Source organism: Ciconia boyciana, chromosome 3, assembly GCF_034638445.1.
Source record: "Ciconia boyciana chromosome 3, ASM3463844v1, whole genome shotgun sequence".
In the NCBI taxonomy this organism is placed as follows: Eukaryota; Metazoa; Chordata; class Aves; order Ciconiiformes; family Ciconiidae; genus Ciconia; species Ciconia boyciana.
Window position 1 is genome coordinate 2,808,778 of NC_132936.1, and position 21,175 is coordinate 2,829,952.

The 21,175-nt window shown below is 39.7% G+C and overlaps 1 protein-coding gene across 3 annotated transcripts in view; it reads right to left on the reverse strand.

Annotated features, from left to right (window-relative positions):
• KIF13B (kinesin family member 13B) overlaps nt 1–21,175 on the reverse strand; it is an 84,366-nt gene that overhangs the window by 39,935 nt on the left and 23,256 nt on the right. For all 3 annotated transcript variants that reach the window (XM_072858250.1, XM_072858252.1, XM_072858249.1), the window contains exons 14-25: nt 20,452–20,662; nt 19,154–19,316; nt 17,970–18,116; nt 17,320–17,469; nt 16,509–16,637; nt 14,756–14,926; nt 13,656–13,813; nt 12,216–12,348; nt 11,052–11,198; nt 8,489–8,518; nt 6,523–6,622; nt 6,061–6,187 (exon numbers count right to left, since the gene is read on the reverse strand). In XM_072858250.1, the coding sequence (XP_072714351.1) occupies nt 6,061–6,187; nt 6,523–6,622; nt 8,489–8,518; nt 11,052–11,198; nt 12,216–12,348; nt 13,656–13,813; nt 14,756–14,926; nt 16,509–16,637; nt 17,320–17,469; nt 17,970–18,116; nt 19,154–19,316; nt 20,452–20,662 (1,666 nt within the window). The remainder of the gene's footprint in view (nt 1–6,060; nt 6,188–6,522; nt 6,623–8,488; nt 8,519–11,051; nt 11,199–12,215; nt 12,349–13,655; nt 13,814–14,755; nt 14,927–16,508; nt 16,638–17,319; nt 17,470–17,969; nt 18,117–19,153; nt 19,317–20,451; nt 20,663–21,175) is intronic.

Sequence of the window (21,175 nt, forward strand, 5' to 3'; positions counted from 1 at the left end):
GGAAAGCCCAACTTACCTGGACAGTGTTACCCCCAGGTTTTAAGAACAGTCCAACCATCTTTGGGAACCAATTAGCACGAGAACTTGAGACATGGGATCCTCCCTCCAGAGATGGAACTCTTCTAGAGTATGTGGATGACTTATTAATAGCAACTGAAACAAAGTCTGATTGTATTCAATGGACTATTAATTTGTTGAACTTTTTGGGACCGAATGGGTATCGAGTCTCTCAACAGAAAGCTCAGATGGTGCGACAGCAAGTAACCTACCTTGGATACGAGCTACCTGGAGGACAAGGAGAATTAGGAATGGAACGAAAAGAAGCCATCTGCAGAACCCCCCTCCCTCAAACGGTAAAGGAACTCAGGACCTTCTTGGGAATGGCAGGTTGGTGTTGATTATGGATTTATAATTATGGAATAATAGTAAAACCTTTGTATGAACTTTTGAAAAACAATCCCACTCAATTGATTTGGTCCAGGGAAGCTCAAAATGCGTTCAAAACGCTTAAAAAGGAACTGATGAAGGCCCCATTCCTGGGCCTACCTGACGTTACTAAACCCTTCTGGCTGTTTTCCCATGAAAAACAAGGTATAGCTCTGGGAGTCCTAGCTCAATGACTAGGACTCTACAAAAGAGCTGTGGCCTACTTTTCTAAGCAGCTTGACGAAGTAAGCAAAGGGTGGCCAGGGTGCCTACGAGCTGTGGTGGCTGTAGTACTAAGTATCCAAGAGGCCTGGAAATTTACCTTAGGCCAAAAAAATCAGTGCTGGTTTCACACACAGTATCAGCCGTACTAGAACAAAAAGGAAATAATTGGCTTTCTCCATCCCAATTTTTACAATACCAGGCTATTCTAGTTGAGCCAGGCGATGTTAATATTGAAGTGACTAATGTTACAAACCCAGCTTCTTTCCTCAGTGGGGTGACATCTGAATCATTGATACATGACTGTTTGGAAACCACAGAGACTGTATATTCTAGCAGACCAGATTTAAAAGAACCACCCCTGGAAGACGCACAAGAATCCTGGTTCGCAGATGGAAGCAGCTTTGTCCGACAAGGTATTCGAAAGGCTGGGTACGTGGTGACAACAGCAAGCAAAGTAATTGAATCTCAGTCATTACCTGCTGGAACATCAGCTCAAAAGGCTGAAATTATTGCCCTGACTAGGGCCCTGGAATTGGCAAAAGGGAAAAAGATAAATATATGGATGGACTCCAAATATGCCTTTGGAGTTGTCCACGCTCACGGAGCAATTTGGAAGGAACGAGGACTACTAACCGCACAAGGGAGACAGATCAAGCATGCTGAGGAAATCCTTCACCTATTAGAAGCAGTCCAACTGCCAACCAAAGTCACCATCATGCACTGCCGAGGACACCTGAAGCGTAACACTGACCAGGAAAAAGGTAATAGGTTGGCCGATTATGAGGCTAAACAGGCAGTGGAGAGAATCCAAAAGATTTTGACCTTAATTCCGGATAACAGAAGTAGGAGCCTAGGTGACCAAGAAAATATTTAATATTCTAGGGCTGATAAAGAATTAATAGAAGAAATGGGAGGGCAGGTTCCCTCCAAAGGATGGGCCCACTTGAGTGATGGCAGAAGTATAATTCCTGCCAAACAGGTATGGGGAGTTGTTAAAGGAGAGCACAATAAGACACACTGGGGGGCAGATTCCCTGTATAAATTTTTAAATCAAAAATGAATAGGGAGAAATTTGTATACTACAGTTTGACAGGTGACTCAATGTGAAATATGTTTGAAAAATAATCCCAATACAGGTAACCGGGTACAATTAGGAAGTATTGGGAGAGGAAATGTACCAGGCAAATGTACCACTGGCAAGTTGATTTCTCTGAACTTCCAAGAAAAGGGGGTACAGATACTTATTGGTACTTACAGACACCTATTCTGGATGGCCAGAGGCGTTCACTTGTAGGACAAACAAAGCAAGATAAGTAACTAAGGTATTATTAAATGAAATAATACCTCGATTCGGGGTACCTACGGTCATTTCATCAGATAAGGGGTACACATTTTTGTGCAGAAGTAGTGCAACAGGTCAGCAAACTACTAGGAATCAATTGGCAATTACACACACCCTACAGACCACAAGCCAGCGGGCAAATAGAAAAAATGAACCACATGATAAAACAACAGATAGCTAAAATATGTCAAGAAGCAAACCTATATTGGTATCAAGCACTGTCTATTGCACTACTTCGGATACGTGTAAAACCTAGGCCCAAAGAAAATCTGAGCCCTTTTGAGATATTATATGGGAGGCCATATCAGGCCAAATATCAAGGGGAAGATTAGAATCAGGTAGGAAATAATTATTTACAAAATTATGTTATATCCTTAGGAAAACAATTGGAAAAGATTAATAAGACTGTTTTGGGAACCAGAGCAAAAGGGTTAGATCACCCGATCCACCCATTTAGCCCTGGAGATAGGGTTTATGTTAAGAATTTTTCAGGTGAACCATTGGAGAAGTGGAATGGACCTTATCAGGTGTTGCTAACCACTTTCACTGCAATCAAGATTAAAGAGCAGACTGCCTGGATCCATTACCCCCGAGTAAAGAAAGCTTCTGAACCATGATGGATCATTGAAAGTGTTGGAGATTTCAAATTACAGTTATGACAATAACTTTATTGACTTTAAGCTTATCAGTAGATGCTGGGAACAAGAACTTGTATTATAATGCGATTCAGATGATAGCAAATGCCGCAGGGGCTAAGGATTGTTGGATTTGTACTGCCCTACCGAGAGGTGACATGAGACTCCCTTTGTACGGCATAGGGTCGACTCATTGGAATTGTGACAATAATACTTAGCCTGAGTTTTGGAAAAAACGAGATGGAGGGTACTGTAGTTATGATAATTCAAGCTATGGGATCGGACCAAGATTTGACCTACAGATACTAAATAATAACACCCACATTCTAGTTAGCAATAATAGTTGCCTATGGAAGGCAAGATCCAATAATTGTCTGTGCTGCTCCCCTGACAACAAATATCGTAACTGTTCCTGTAGGAACGGGTGGAATGATTATTGGATCAACAAGACTGCGGTAGAAGTAGGAACTTGGAATTTGACGGGATTGAACGTGAAACCTATAGCCCTACAAAGTGGGATGCCAGTAGAAATACATCGGTTGGATGGGTAAGCAAAAGATCATTTTATGCAGCTAATCTCACAGCCACCGACGGACCCTGCAAACTACCTGACGGGTATTGGTGGCTGTGTGGTGATGGTATCAGCAGAAAGCAACTCCCTGCAGGATGGAAGGGAATGTGTACCATAGGTCATTTAGTTAGTCAGGATCAAATATATAATCAGTCCCAAATACCTAGAGGTATTTTGAGAACGTCCTGGAAACGGGCTAAGTGAGAAGACAACCAACTTGTAATTAGGAGAACAAAATTTCATAGCTTTGTTAGATGGTTCTTACCGTGGCTAGGAGTAAGCGAGCTAGAAAAGGCCATAGTAAATATTTCCGCAGTTCTAGAGCGGATGGAAAATTTAACCATAAATACTATAAAAATTTACAGACTGAAGTGTCTTCCCTCAGTAAGGTTGTGTTGCAAAATTGAATTACATTAGATTTATTGACTGCCAAAGAAGGAGGTGTATGTATGATCATTAATACCAGTTGCTGTGCATGTATCAAAGATAAGCAGATAGAAGCAGATCTAAATGCACTGTGGGAGAAAGCACGAATATTCCAGGAAGTATCTTCAGATGATACTTCATTGGGGCTTCGAGATTTAGGGGATAAATTGACTTCTTGGCTTCCCAACTTTGGATGGGTGAAACAATTATTAATTGGATTGATTACTTTGGTGATTTTAGGAATATTTGTTTGTGTATTTCTTAAGTGTTTTCTTTGGTGTTACCAGAATTCAGCAGAGACATACAGTGATTGGAAAAGAAACAAGATTAGGCATCAAGTAGAAACAGGAAGGTATTTAACTCAGACCCTTGAAAAGGATGAAACATTATGAATTTTGCAAACGTAAAATAATTAAGGATAATACCCTTTTAGGCCTAAAAGATTTGAAATATTTTACTAGTTGTAGTTAAAGAGCCTTACTATTTTAATAGTAATTTTATTGATTTTATTGTAGTTTTTGTAATAAGCTTTGTTTCGGATGTAATAAGACTGTATATTGAGGACTGTAGCAAGTAAGCTACAAGCCTTCAAAAGAAAAGGGGAGAATGAAAGGGTTAAATCCTTGACTAAGACCTTACTGTGATACATAGACTTGCATTTTTTTTTTAGTTTCACTTGCATCCTTGTTCTCTTCCCCTGCAAAGATAGTTTTAGTTACCTGCTGAGCAGAGTTGATGATAGGACATTTCCTGTAACTTCTTACCTGATAAAGACTAAACAGCCTTTGAGCAAGCTTCAAGCTCGTTAGGCTTCCTATCCACTGATAACAGGAACTCAGGACATTGGTGCCGAAGATAAGCACCAAAGAACTAGTTTAAATCGAGCCCCTTATGACATTCTGAGGCCAAAGGACTGATGAGCTAATTCTATGACTATATATGGACAAAGGAAGCCCAAAGTTCAACTAACGGACAACGTGAGGAAGATTATGGAAGACCACCGGGAGGGTGAAAAGACCCTAACCCTAATTTTACTGCACATGCTTAGACTATGTAAATGCATTCCGGGAACTCATCACCATAAAACTGCCCTTTTCAGGAAATCTGATGAATATGTATGATTTTTCTGTATATGAACTGATGTGCTGTGCTAAGCTGGCAGAGCACTTGTGGCAGAGCGATCCCCAGCGCTGCAATAAAGAATACCTGCTTAATAGTCATCCCAACTATTGAGTCCTGATTTCGGCTTTTCACAGCAACACAGCGTCAAAGTTTTTAAACTAACATTAATGCTGCCACACTACACAGTTATTACTCTTTCTTGCAAAACATACCTATTTAAGAGGCAGAGCTGCCATTTAAGGCATCTTTCATATCATGGAAGAAGGGGTAACACAGGTGGTGTTTTGTTTGTTTTTAAAATGAAATATTCCATGGCCTAGCCCTTGTAAGCTACACAACATTAATAAGGTCCTAAAAATGTAACATGAAGCATGAAAGACTTAAGATTCCTTGTTGCAATCTTAGCCATAAAAAAGGGCTGTAGCCATCTCATGACAAACTTGGACATGATGAACTTTATGGTGAACACAAGCAGGCTGGAGTCTTATAAGGTCTATCTATGGTGCTTGAATCATACTGAACATTTCCTCTGGTGCAAGCGTGTTCAAAACAGATTCTTCCTCAAGTAAGTTTCCTGCAGCTCCACTGTTTTCAAACCTAGTCAAACACTTTGATGTTAAAGTTGACATGTTTCCAACAAGCATTTGCCATTTTTACATTTCAGAAGTACTAGCTTTAACAAACTTCAACTTAAAACTCCATGACACCCAATTTCATCAATAAATATTGTTAGAGGTTTGCTCAGAAGAAAATTTCTGAAAGTTGAAAGCAACTGAAGACAAGAGGTTCAAAGTGAAACAACCTTGCTTCCTTATCTGCAGTTGTTACTCAGCTGCCACAGTATGGCAACCTCAGTCTAGCGTCGTTTACCATTTTTAATGTTTAGAAAATTACATGGAACACTTGCTGACTAAACAGACTTCGCACTCAAACCAGGAGCGCAACGAAATGCTCCTGTAGATGCAGTTTTATTATGACGGAGCAGCCTTTTAAGTGAATGAACTAGGTAATTAACATATTAGCTAATTTTTTTAAACGGTAAGTGCAGCGGTAATAAATATTGATTCTGTTTTTTCAGAAGGTCATAATTACACTCTGATCAATAATAGTATCGTTTACTGAATAGCATTTCTGGATTTCAGATACACAGCCTCATAAAATAATTTAAGCAAGAGGCCTAATTTTAACAACTGTGCTCATACAGTGTACAGAGGCCAGATTAAGGAAAGCAAAAAACTGCAACACTCCAAGCCAGGAACAGGCCATGCATCATTTTTACATTCATTCGTGCATATGGCAATGTATGTTCATACCACTCCGCTGGAGCTCCAGGGATCCCACTGCCAGCAGAAGGAACCATTACAGCGTTCCTTTCTTCAGTGAGGGTTAGTCTCATCTCTAAAAGCTGTGCCTCCCGATCTGCATCATCTTCCGTTTTATCTGCAGAAGCAGGATGTCAGTCAGGAAAATAGAGAGCATTTCTTACTCACTGCCTTTATCATGTGTCAGTGATCTTATACCATCATAAAACAATAAAATCCACTCTGCTCAGAAATTCAGCACACAAAGAAGAAACACACAGTATAGAAGAACAACGAACAATTTTATATAGGCTTCTCTAACTTTAGTTTCACTGAAAGCAAATTAGCGGTGAGTTCAGATTCAACTCTCCATTAACTTCTTTTCTAAATTTTACAATATAGTAAGACAAAAAGTGTGTGCGCCTGTCTCTCTCAACCTATCATTATTGTTACCTTTAATGGTATTTTCCTTACCAGGCTTCCCAACGAGTTTTTGCAATTGCTGGTCAAGATACTCCTGACGCTTTGTTAAGGCACACAGCCATTTCCGACGGAGCCTCTCCAAATCCCTATCCTGTAAAGAGGAAAGCAGTCATGTTAAATATTGACCCAGGAAAGCCAATGTTTCCTGTGTGTGGCTTACACATTTCCTCAACCCTTCTGCTCATCCTGTACCCAAGAAGCAGATAAGAAAGACAGTGTAGACCTCCAAGAAATCACTTAGCTCTTCTCTATTTTCTTTTGCACAGGACAACTTAAACAGAAACACAGAATAGCTGAGGTTGGAAGGGACCTCTGGAGTCCAGCCCTGCTCTGTGCCCAAAGCAGAGTCAACCACAGCAGCTTGCTCAGGGCTATGTCCAGTTGGGATGTGAATATCTCCAAGGATGGAAACTCCACCACCTCTCTGGGCAACCTGTTCCAGTGTTTGATCACCACCACGATAAGAAAAAAGTTTCGTATGTGAAGTGGAGACTCATTGCCTCTTGTCCTTTCACTGCATGCCACTGAGAGCTCTGTCTTCTTTACTCCTTCCCATTTATATACATTGACAAGATCCCGCCCGAGTCTTTTCTTCTCCTTGAGGCTAAACAACCCCAGTTCTCCTAGCCTTTCTTCACAGATCCAAACCCTTAACTTCCCACATCTTATTTGAAGTATTTTTGCTTGCCAGCCTGAGGCATCTCCTTCTCTAGCTGTTATTCTGTATGACCCAGCTGAACAAACGTCACTTTATACATCGTCTTTGCCCCCAAACTAGTCTAAAACTCACTAACCACTACCTTGTGGCAAAGCTGGAAACCCCAGCCCTTATCCATGACTCACTATTCACACTTAGTGTTTAGCAGCCTCATATTAGAAATCCATCCCTGCCCCACATCATGCCACTGTCCCTAGTTATGGCATTTGCAACTGAGCCTTTTAAAATATTTTTTTCTTCAGTGCTCATGTCCTTCAAAGAAAAAAAAAAAACACCTTAGTATCCTTAAGAACATTCAGTTCATTTGTCTTTGGTGTAGAAATGGTCAGAAATGATGAATGATACTCTACATGCAGCACGTTGGGTGCCACAAAGACGAGCTATCAGCTCTGGGATGCCTTCAGGCAAGCCTCTTTTATGGCAACAGCAGTTGAGATTCTTTCCACGTAAAACTATAACAAATACTTTGTCAAGAAAAATGGGTGGATACAAGACCATAAACTACAGTTGTATTACTTAGCCGCAGACCCCTACAAGTATGCCGGAATCTGTCAGAGAGCATTAAAACTAAATCTCTGGTTGCTCGCATTATACAAAGTTGAGATCTATAATGACGATGATGTGTTTTTGTTAAAGTTGTTCAGAAGAAGATGAAAAATACACCACAGATATTGTAACTCATCAGTTCCCCTTTAAGGCTCACGTTACTGTGACATTACATACATTTAAAAAAAACCAGTGTGCTGATTTCAGTAGTTTTATCACTGCTGTCTTAGGGCTCCAGGAACAGAATCGCCCTTGCTTGCCCAAGGGTTGATTAGTATGCAGTATACTCCAGCTCTCATACACAGAGCACATTCATAATATGAAACAGCATGAAGTCTTTTGACTGCATCTTCAACGCTACCACGTCTATTCTTGTTCTTAATGAGGACAATCTCAATCTAGCCATCGTTTGTCAAGAAGGAAGATTCCTTCCCCCAAAACACCAAAGAGCAACTGGATCTTGCTTTGAACATACACATTAAGGCATCTTGTTCTTTCCCTTCCACCTCTCTAATCCACCATATGACTTTGTAGCATAACAATCTATGCAATTCTTAAGCTCTTAGTCTCTTCAGAAGACAGGCTCTCTATATATCCAACCAGTACAGCAAAGATAACATGCTGTTCCTCCTCTAACATGTTTTAATCTGAAAATGTCTGAGTTTGCAAAAAGAGAGAATTCAAAATTTTTACCTGATAACTGTCCATTTCGTCCTCTTCTTCCTAGGCCAAAACATGCAAAACCATGTCATTACATGTTTTTGATAGCAGGAAACACACTGAATGCAAAAGGTATAACTATTTTAAGCAATATTAGCAGTCTTACATGAAAGTCGGAACTTAGCAATGGTATGATCATAGAATTAAAGCACACTGACATCCCAAAGATTTGCTGCTATCAGCTCATCGAAACACAAACTAGAACAATCCAACAATTATAATGGAAAAATTTCCCAGAAATATAGCTATTAGAATTCTTCATAACTGGAAGCAAGTGGAATACTTAAATTGCCCTAAGAAAGAAATAGGAGTTACAGTGAAACAACTTGAAACCTGTTGATCCTGGACAGCAAAGAAAAATGTGCTGTTTTACCTGTAAGAGTTACATTTGAATGTTATAGCAAGCACTGAAAAATCAAAGTCTGGCACAAAGGATTCAAGGTAAGCTTGCTGTAGCACTCAGAGGAGAAAAAGTGTAAAAATCTAAGTCAATTGTTATGGAGTTAGAATAACTCTGCAACTCCTGGTGTGGCAGACAATGTAGACCTTTGACATTTTGATTTTCATTATCTTGTGATGGGAGACACCACCTTTCATTCTCAGCATTCATCACAAGCAGAGCCACTTGCAATGAGCGTAAGCAGAACTGCCACTCCTGCACAGTGAATGGCAAAGCAACGAGGACTGCAATCCTCATTTGAGTTATTACTTATCTATTTAAAGCATAACAAGTCACTGGAGTCTACTTTTGTATCTTAGTAATGAAAGCAAAAAACTTAGCTAAGCTAAAATTAAAAAGCCATATAGAAGAGGCATTTTCTTAGTTCAACGTCTTTAGAAAAATCTTTCACATTCCACAGATAGTGATTTTCTTGAGATAGAGGAATGCTAATAAGGGGACTAAAAATCCAGGTGTTCAAGTCAGAAGGCTATTGTAAGCAACAGGACTAATAAAACATGGTTTTCAATAGCCCTTTCCAACGTGGGTTATCAGTGTCAGACACAAGTCACTAGTCTCTCTCTCAAGCGGAGCTTAAGTCTTTCTCCTTGAAAGAACATACTATTTTGTGGCTTGCCAGCCCTGTCAGATATGGTTGAAACATGTCAACAGATCAGAAATTCCCTGGGGAAGAAACAGGGCGAGACAAACTGAATGCTCACCTGGGACTCGTCCCCTTAGGAAACAGGCTAAAAGGGGCATGATTACGTTGTGGGTGTGTAATGGCTTTCAAGTAAAATTTGCGAGAATCAATCATTCTGTCTCAAGAGAGGAGAATCTCTGAAGAAACTTGCTCCGTTCAGGAGTAGGAGAGAAACAACAGTTTACTTGTTCCATAGGATGCGGGTATCGGGGACTGCCGTGAGGGAAAGGCAGCTAGAGAGCCTGCAGGCAGAGTCACTAGCAGAAGCATAATGGGGAATAAAAGCAATAATCCTCCTAGGATGCTGCTGAAAAGTGAGTTTTCTGCGAAGGTGGAAAAAATTTCCCTTTTTGTGCTCCTGACACAGAAGGGGCAAAGGACTGCTGAGGTTAGGAGACAACAAAAACCCAACTACTTCAGACATCAAAAGGAAAAACAATACTGATTAAGCAAAAAAGGGGAGCAGACTCACATTGAATCCTACTCTGTCAACAGGCTAAACATTACGGAAAGCTGGGAGATGTCCCAAAAACTACTCAACATTTAGTTGGCCTTGTCTCAAGCAGGGCAGCTAATCAAGGAAGTCCAGAAACTTGCTTGTTCTGTTGCACCAGATTTTGGCTTGTTAACTCAGAGGAGTGACTAAATTTTAATTTAGCTGTTGGGGGAAAAAGTCAAACTGCACCAGAAACGGACAGAAGCACTGCAAGAAGACAATTCCTAAAACCAGATCGATATACTTGCAGTTTAAGATGAGATGCAGTGCTTCTGAGGTTGTCAAACAAGTGGCCAACATACACTACAGGCCAACGACCGGCTCTCATAATTCTAACATTTGTAACTCAACACTGTTTGAATATATGTTCCATTGATTTATTTTAATTTGAATACTTCCTTAAAATTGCTGCCATATGTAATACTTGAAGTAAAATTTACTGGACAAACTCCTAATGAATTTTAGAAACTTTGGCATTTTATTTTCTTCTTTGAATGGTGTGTTAAGGCTGTGCTGCTTTTAAGGATAGGAAAAAAACCAACCAACCCAAACCCAGAAGAGATGCAGAAAGTAGTCTTACAAATATTATTTTTGCCATGGAAAATGAGTTTTGATTAAGAGGAAGATCGTCCACAACATTTTCTGAAAGACACAGCTTTAGATTTAAACTATCCTGAATAACCCCTAAAACCACCATCAAAGCAATTCTGACAACTCTTCTTGACATTGCTTCATACATTTAAGAAGTAGGTTCAGAAAATATCCCCCCAAACTAAACTAAAACTTGAAACGAATGGAGTTGCCTCCAACAGCAACAACACATCACTTAAGACATCACTTTATGCTTTTACATGTCTTGGAAATAGCCATAGCTGACAGGAAACATTCAGACTCTTACCTGATAATTTTCAGGTACTTTTTGTGACTTGACATGTTTTATTTGAACACAGCCAATGCCAACAGATAAAATTGATTCCTCCATCAGTGGCAAGGTCCCAGATTCCTGTACAGATCTCACTTCAACCTGAATTCGTCGAGATTGCCCCTGCCCAAAAGAACAATTTGAAATGCTGGGAAAAAAAAGGCTGTAAAATGTTGAAAGCTTAATGACAGAGAGACCTCTACTGGCAGTCATTTGCAAGCAACATTATATTTTTGTTTTGTGAAGAACAAAGTGGCAAGTACTGGAATCTCAATGATGCCGTGTTCAAGAGATACCCCTTCTGTTGCAGGGATTTACGTTTACAGGATTTAGGTATTTACAGAAAAAAAAGTTCAGCATTCAGCAACTCCTCAGTTTACTTTTCTGGAGGGTTTTCAAAACGTACACTTATAGGATTTTATTTTTAATACTTCCGAAGGTGGAAAATATGATCTCTTCCCCACCTACAAAAGAGGAAAGAAAATAGTCTAATTTGGTGAGCTACTGGAATTTCAGTGAACTTTTCCTGACTCTGGTCTCCTTGACTGAAAATTCTTACCCACTGATGCTATCAGTGCAGCAAAGTAACTGTTCTTTAGTAAAATGTGCAGGGGAAAAAAAATTTAAAATTTTTTTTAAAAAAAATCAAAGGTGTTGGGGAGTTCAGAGGTACAGCCTATATCTAACTTTAATTTCTACAGTTCTCTGGGCAATAGCTTATCACTTAAAAATGTTAACCACTCAGTTAAGCATTAACAATTTAATGCGTCTAGAATTCAAACAACAAAGGAGTGGTTGGCTGAAAGGATCACATAAAGGGGAACTCTGGACCTCCTTAAAAAATAATGAAGTTCAGTTGAGACTGATGTCCTTTCTACCAGGTACTATCACAGAAAAGGGAACAGAACATAGCAAAAAGATTACAGGTGAGCCTTTGATCACCTTTGCATCTGAGTTTATGCACACTGGCAGTTTCACAAAACACAGAGGGATCTTCTTCCACGTTTTGTCTGTTTTACACATAATTTGTGTCTAAGCTTGACAGTTCCTTGGACATCATCCCTTTACCATACAAAATAGAAGCTTCTTAGCTTTCCGCAGGCTTTTTTCACAGCTGAAATCCTGTACATGCCACCTTACCTGTCTGAGCTGGAAGATGCCTCCTGTACATACATCCTTGGCAGGAGTCACCTCAACTGGGCAGTATTCCCCATTCTCATTCAGCTCTAGAATTTGAACCCAGAGTTCTACTTTTCGGGTTACTTCACTCCACCTGCAAAACATGTCAAATGCTGGGGTTTTTTTTGTTTTGTTTTTCCCAAAGAAAAAACAAAGCATTAGCTTAGACTGCAAATTGAAGAAGCAAAAGGAACGCTTCAATAGATGCACCATTTGTGACTATACAGGGTTACTAGTTGTGCAGTGCTTATAAATTTTACTGACAACTATTTTAGTCAAGCATCAGAAATAAGCCTTTTCTTTCTTCCAACACGAAAACCAATTCCGCTACGTTCTAACATTTAAGCTCTGGTCTTAACTACTGCCACAGACGCCCAGTGTTGTCAGTGCAATCAGATTCATACAGAAGACAGCAGAATGAAATATGACATTGTCTCACAAGCTTTCGAGATTCAGGGCACTTTCCTGAACTTCATCATACTACTGCCTTCTCTCCAATTCTTCTAAGAGCTTACATAAGAAATGGCCATTTTCATAGTACCGCAAAATTAAAAAAGGAGGCACTTACTACTCAGCTACCAAACATAACTCCCTATTTTATAACATCCTTTTTCCATCTCCTCTTTGCCATATTTTCCTGACTTTCCTTTTAAATTTCCTTATATATAGCTTAATATTCAACATGCTCACCACAAACTTAGGCTGGAAGTAAAAAGAGAAATAACTGCCAATAAATTAAGGTGCAGAGCTGCCTTCTAATTGGAGAGGCAAAACAACTTACATTTAAGAAAATGCGACAAAGTTTACTTTGGGGACAACAAATGGCTGACAACAAAAAAGCAACCCCTTTCAGTCTAACTTAGTATACGGTTGCATATTTACTCAAATTGAAGTAATTAGCAATATAGCTCTTCCAATGGAAGCATTACAGTGACGACATTTCACGGCCAGGAACGAACTAGAGTCAGACCTTGAATAAATATATCAGCATACAGCCAGAACCACCATCTTACTGTTTTAGACTTGATAGCTCTTTCTGGCGCAGACTAGCATGACAATATAAAGGAAAATGATCAGCTTGCTCTTTTGTAAAACACTACTTGTGCACTTGAGTTTGCCTAAATAAAAGGGACTCCAAAATCTTTCAAGTTTTACCACTTTTAATTTGAAACAGAGATGGGCATTTCTCCTCTTTCACTTTTTTAAAGCCTACTGACACATCACATGTTTTTCCAATAGACAGAGTCTATTTATAATAGTCTAACAGATACGGTCTCAAACACACGTTCGGTTGTCTTCAGTTCAGAATTTGACTACTTATCTCAAACCTGCTTCAAAATTGGGCACCTCAGACAGTGATTTTCCAAAATTCTAAATCAAGGATCTATTTTCGATATTTACCTGTCACGAAGGCTGCGTGTTTTGGCTTGAATTATTCCCAGATCCCACAGGGCTGGATTTTTGCGGTCACCACTCTGCTTGTGCCCATATACTTCAATTGCTAAAGCACCATCATAAAGATGTTCCATGAAGTCTTCGGAAATATTTACAGAAACTTCCTGTATGTAAGCGACAAATTGGTTGATGACTGTTCCTATGCAACGACTTAGGCTTAGAGATTTACTGTCCTGACTTTCCTGTAAGCATGTAGTAAAGTCACCCTGGTCCTCAAGACACAATATAGAGGAAAGGAAGAACTGTCATCTCAGTTTGTAAAACCAGGAGGCAAGGCAAAGATACATGATTTGCTGAAGATTAAAGTCTACAAAGAGCTGAAGAATGACCACATGATGTTCCAAGTCCTGATCCAATGGTTCAAAAAAAAAAAAAATCGTATGTTCTAATGTTCAGAATCAGAAAATCAAAACTCATCAGAAGGTATTATATCTATTTTACAAATGATAAGTGGAATAAATTACTCAGTGTAATGACAAATGATAGAAAGAACAAGATGAGAACTCAGGTGATTGGCTGGCATTCATCTAAGCTGACTTTAGATATCTCTATTAACGACACCTCCACTCAGACAGTTGCTCAAAAGTCAATAGGAAGAAATAGTCTGTTCTAAGATCCACGACCTAACGTCAACATCTGCCTTAGGATAACAGGCATCGTGTCCCAGGACTGGGACATTTCTCTCCACTACATCAGAGTGTAGAGTGATCAGCTCAGATACAAACGTACTCAGATGAATATCACACTTCCATTCACACGGAGCAGCATTTTTACTGTGGGTAAACTCCAACATAAGTCTCTCTGCTGAACCGATTGCTTTTCTTTATCTATCCAGTTCTTCACCTTCTGTGATTTTTGTACAAGTGAACAGTGTAGTATAATCAAACTTACATGGACTCTGAAGATGTTTCAAGTTCTTATTAAAAATGGAATTAGGGTATCAGCCTCACAAAGTACAATACTGCGAGCAAAGAGGCAACTGTTGCGCAAACATAAACCTGCTTTTTCTACCTACAGTTTCATTAATAAAATAGAAAAAAATTTACATTGCAGTGATCGAAGACAACCATGCACCGTGGCTCCTTGCTGATGGAAGATAAGGAAGAATCCACCTCAGGTCCAACAGTAACTGGCTCCAGCTGATCCCAGAACGTATATTTGCAGAATACAAAGTTGGAGAGGTGCTGTGGCAAACCTGTAGCCTGAAGTATTTTAATCTAGAAAAAGACATGAGAAACAAAGAAAAAGCACTTATTCATTAGGCACAGAATTAAAAATATCTTCTAGTAGAACAATTTTATTCTGTTCCACTGCAAAGCATAACAAAAAAAGAAAGGAGCAAACAAAAAAACTTTACAAAATACGAATTTCTGCATTAATATACACTGGAGACAATATTTTGAGTGCATCAGCTGAACATGACCACTAGATGTCAGCAGGCACATACGTCTTGGGAGTGAAAGCTAAAGATACGGATTTTACAAACACACCAAAACATTGTTAATTTTTAATGGTGAGATGCACCAAAAACTTTATAACTGAAGAGGAATACAATAAACATTTCATACTTCTAAAAAACCTGGCTCCTTTATTCTGCAAAATCCTCGTCTGAATACACTACTTGTCCTTATTCTTTGATGCTAGAAACAATACAAGATTAAGCCCAACAATACAAAAGTAGCCTGTCCTCTCTTTTTCGAAATCAAGGCCAAATAGAAACAAAATGTTCTGAATACACCTTCTGATCTAAACAGAGCCATCATATTAACCATATTATTTAATATACTTCTATTTGCCAGTTGTCAAATTACGTTCTGATGAGTTAGACTCCTATGGTCAGGCACCACTCAAGATCCTCAGGAGAATATGTTTCCTGCAACAATGCCCCATACTGCTTGCAAGCACATGGAGCTCTACGGGACAGGATAAAAAGTGAAAAAGAGTACAGTTGCCTCCAAATTGTGCAGAAGCCAACAAAGATGGGGTTCCACTCCCTCTAGTGCTTTTTGCCTCCCTCTTATCTGTAGCTTGGCCTATCTTGCATTTTACTACAACACAGAACTGCTAGTAAATCCTTCCTGCTAACTTTCTTTTTATTATTAACAATAATAAAAACAACTGCATAAATATTCAGTATTTTGTGAAATATATAGAAAGAAATAGAGAGAGAGAATGATTCACAGAACAATGGGAGTTTATCAGATTCTGCGACTCCTTTTGAATTAAATATTGTAGCTCCAATCCTAGTGCACAGATCTTCCATGTCTTCCAAGACTACAATAAACTGTCTGGGGCAAGATTGTATGCATATATATAAAGATAGTTTAATTAATACCTTGCAGACTTAAAGAAAAATCATGGAGACTGAAAGGAACAAAAACCATCTGGTTCTCTTGTATTATGTCAGACACTCAAGAAATAAAATATCATGAGAAAAGACCGCACAGGAGAGCTTCAAGACAAACACTGAGCACCAGGACATTACACAAGGCCATGAAAACAAACACAGCAAAAGTATTAAGCTCTGTACATACAACTGAATGATTAGGTACAGCGAAATTATTTGTTCTTTTTTTTTTTTTTAAAATCCTGAAACATCAACACGGTTTCATAGTCAATCAATGAGTTTAAGACAAGACTCTGCCTGTGTAGCTGAATACTGGAAGCGAACATGGCGCATGAGGTTACAAAGAGACAGCTAATGTCCAGAAGCCAATGCACCATGGACTCCTTTATCGTAAGACTTGGGATGGAAAGAGAGAAGGTTTGCTCAGAGGTTGGGATATATCTAGAACTCACCCGGCAGACAAGTTTTCTCTCCTGAGTGTCATTTTCATTTGAATAGTCTGGACTATCTTCACCTCCAACCAACCTGTCGTCTATCTCTCCACTCACTCGAACAACTTCAACATGGAGACGACCCGATACCTGATAAGAACGGAGTAAGAATTACTTGTGTGCCAGAAAACAGTGACAGGTTCATCCCTTTTCAAGTAACTATAACTACTGCTGTTTCCAATCTGTAAGCAGACAATATTTTATTCCTTTCTATTGTTTTGCACCGTGCCTTTGTTGCACCAGATGAAGAATTCGTCGGAGCAAGAATCTAAGTGCCTTTGTTGTAAAAGCATAAAGAAATCAGCCACTAGAGTGACTTTGGGAGCAGCATACTGCCATCTCACTCACCTTCACAACAGTCTCTAGAGAGTCTGCAAAGTGCACACGTGATGCAGAGCACAGAGAATGTTGCCTGGTATGCTCTAGCTGCCTTTGAAGTTGTTCTTACAGTACATATTTAAGAGCCTATTCTTGATGGTAGTCAGTGAAAGCCAGTGGAGCTATAGCCCGTACTCCTTCCACTAAGAATTTATTTTGGCCTGCTTCGCTCAGAAAGGTGCTCACAAAGCTCTCTCCTTTCACAAGCACTATGCTGGGATTCAGAGCTGTCTAAACAACTCTAGTAAGGTGTTATGGGATTTGCATAATTCCAAATTGTTAGCAAAGAGCTTATGCACATGAAACTGGAAAATATCTACTATATACTGGTAATAAGATCCACGGGCTATAATTAAACAGTTCAGTAAGGATACCTTATAGAAGAATGACAAACCTCTCCCTTCTGATTGATGATTGGAACAGCATATTGTAGCTTCACATCGTAGAACAGGCACTCAAGAAAAACATTGGCTACTCCGATAAGGCTGTGGTTTTCCTGCTCATCGTAGAATGGATCAGCTCGCCTGAAGTAAGATCTCATCACCTTCAATCAAATTCGGAATAACGTATGAAAAACAAACTTTTCATGAAACAGTTTTCAAAGTGTTGCGCAACCAGCAACACTAATGAAAGAAAAATGGACTCAAGTAAGAGGCTAGATTAGATCACAAGAAGAATGGAAGCTTGAATTTTACTTTGGACCGAGCATAAGGCCTGTTCTCAGTAAGTTCTCTTTAATGTTGTCAGATCCAGAGCAGTCAGCCTGAACATCAGCTCCTGTTGTTGTTTACTCACTGCTTCTTATTGTATGCTCGGTTTGGTCATCAAACTATGCACGCAAACAAGCATTAAAGTGACAAGATAAGGGTTAATGAAATCCTGAAGATCCGCTTCAGTACTAGGAAAAGCAAAGGCTCAGGAAAACTTCTCTCTTTGCATATCCACCCCCCCATCCCCCAAAGATCTTCTCACATCTACTTAAACAAAAAAATTTAATGGGGATGCAATTCTATCAGCACAATACTGGAGTAATTTTTTACTTACTGGGTTGTCTTCCTCACAGTCTTTCCATTCCTGGTAAAGATCCCTCATGTCTACCAGTCGATTCTCCAGCTTTTCCAGTGACCAAATCTGTTTGCCTTTTCCTTTCCTTCTCACTTGAATAGCAGGCTCACTGAGAATTGCGCCTCTCTGCGAAACAATTAAAGAGATACCAATAAGGAATTCGTGTCACAACAATGAAAAAATAGTTTAAAACCAATAAAAAACTAAGAACATCTTTGTGAAGAGTTTGGGGTTTGTTCTTTTTTCATTCTAGCTTGAGCAACCAAATTCAGGCTTGACAGACTCTGAGTTTGGCTGTCACAGTACATTTGTGTTCAGTTTAACTGTGAAGTCTAATCACAGCTACAGGCATTAGTTTCTGTGGATTTTCACCTTACGTAAGTGTTACAAACAGGAACATTTACATTCACAAATATCCTCAAGTTACAGCAGGCCTGGAGTTCCAGCTAAGGTTGCCTACTGTCTGCAACTTTCAACTAGTGCAGATGCTTAACCCTCTTGACTATCCTCTTTCTAGATGTGCCAGAAGACTGCAAGAAAAACAAGCAACCGAGAGAAACTTCTAAAGCAATTGATAAAAATTCTAATCCTGGAATAAAATACATCTACTGTACTAATGACAGCCTGACTATCACCAAAATATTAAGCTGACCTCAAGAACAGAAATAATAAGCCAGCTTAGGTAGGCAGCCTGAGACACGAAAGTCTCGGTTCAGCTCCCTCCTTCCAAAATTTCTAAGATGCCTAGAACAGATCATCCAAATCCTCTCTGCTCCAGTTCCTCCCTGCACAATGGGGATGACAGCATTTTCTCAACTCCCTAGGATGATGTAAAGCCAAATGTCCACAAGGTGATGGTAAATACTTGAAATAGAGGTTACTTAACCCACACAGATTTTATCACTCTGCAACAGAAGCAAGTGTGAACTTCAACACCAGTGGAAAGGCCTCGCACCGTAACATTTATCAGTAAGCTAGCACATTATAAGACTTTCATGGTAACAAAGTAAGGTAAGGATGTAGCATGCACTAACAGAGCCATGTTTAATGCGCATGAATAGACTGGCAAACTATCTAGACCATTAAAGTCAGAATATGACAAATATGAACACTGAGGGGCAAACTTACTGAACAATGATTTAGTTCCATTAGGACTACCTTACCTTACTGTTAGCATTAAGGCTTGAAGCTGGGATCTGAAGAGTAACTTTATACTCTGTCCTCTTGTCCAATTCCTCTCCAATAAAATTGGCTTCTCTCACATACAAATTGGCTTTAACAATCTGCTCTCGCAGCTTTCTCAGGCTGTGGGTCAACATTTCTTCTCTAAAATAAGGGGATTTGGAGGGGGAGACAGGAAAAATCACGGCATTCAAGTATTGAAACTGACTGCAAAACAAACGATTACTTGACAGGAAGGAGTCTTAACATTCAGCTTTTTAACACAAAAATCAGGCAAATTACATTGCATTTCCTGGGGGGGGGATATTAACTGTATTAATTTAGCAGGTTGAACACTAGCATACTGCTGGCTTTGGAGATTTCTCCATGCATCTGCTGAACAGTCAGTTCTTGGGTGGCTTATTCCAGAGTTTCCCCACCACAGATGTGGATGTTCCATCTTACAGAGAAAGATTTATTCAGACACCACGGCCCACTTGCTCACTGGCCTTCCTGGCAAGTGTGAGCGAGTGCCAACTGTGCAGCACCGGAATCTGGTACCACAAAATATTCCAGACACACAGCTAACACCTTGTCAGACCGACTCAAATATTTTCTATTTCAAAAGTTGCTTCTCTAGCCATATAAATTAGATTTGTATTTTCTCATTACAGTGTCTTTACCATACTCATTGTTTTAGGGTACGTTTCATCTTCCTCCTGCAGCTGCTCTGTTTGACAGTAATACTGGAAACGATCATTTAGAGACTGAAGTAAATATCCTCAGTGCAATTGCCTAGGAAGAGGCAGAGAGGACAGTGGCCCCTCTGTGGTTATTAAACAGTTTTTGCAATGCTCTGGATCAAAATTCTTTGCATCATCCTCTTACTCCCTTTTCCTTCTGCACTCTTCTGGTTGCCAGGACCTGCCCAGATCAGACAGATGGATGTGAATCAAGAGGAAAAACAACCTTCCAGCAGCTGAGGCATGATCCGCAGAAGAACAAACTCATATAGGAGTCCCAAAATTTCTTCCAATCACCTCATCTTTAGTCAAATTTGTTGCTGATCAGGATAGAGCTTCTCCTTAACAACAAAGCAGGCACTTGTTCTTTCTCATCTTGTCTAGCATTATAGGTCTGATTGTTCTTTGACCAATATTTTCGCTGTTCTCCCCAAACCCCTGCAGGAGTCCTCTCAGAAATTTGGCAGAGGAGTGCAATGCAATTAGAATCTTGCAAAATTCACTAGCACTGAAGAACTTTAAATGAACAGTACTGATGGTCAGATTTGATTACTCACCTCTCCTCCGCCCACTGCCGTAAGCGCTGCTGAGCGCTGGGAGAATGAAAGGAGAACCTGTCCATGCTGCGGAAATGCTGCTTCTCTGGCGACAATCGCCTTCGCAATTGCTCCAGTTCATGTTCATACATCAGCCTCTGTCGTTCGAGCGCAGATCTCTTCTCCTCTTCGTGTTGCTGCTCCAGGCTTTGCAAGATTGACTGCATTGGATCTAAGCAGATGTTGAAAATAAAGAAACTAGTACTTCTGGGGGTCAAATACCTGGTAACCACAAAATTAAATGGGAACAATCACGTAATGAATACGGGGCAGAGAGCGTGGACTCGGAAATATGAGACCTTTCCCACGTTCTGCTACAGATATACTGTATGACCTTGGGCAAGGCACAAATTACTATGATTTGGTACTTCCCGTCCCATTCTGTATCTGCAGTTATCCACATTAGGGACTGCAGTAGCCACTGAAATCCATGGTGAAGAACATCCTAGAGAGTAAACATAGTTAGCATACAAAAGGAAGAAGATATTATATTTTTGCTTTAATGCATAGTAAAAAAATGCTGATGAACTGTGGAGTAAAATAAACATCTACAGAACAGATTGGATGGATGATTTAAGAGAACTGAGAAAAGGGAAAGACCAAGCTGAAAAAAACCCTTCCTCCTGTTTCCCAAAATAATACCATTCTGGGACAGCTACATAAGACCACAAAAACTAAGGAATGT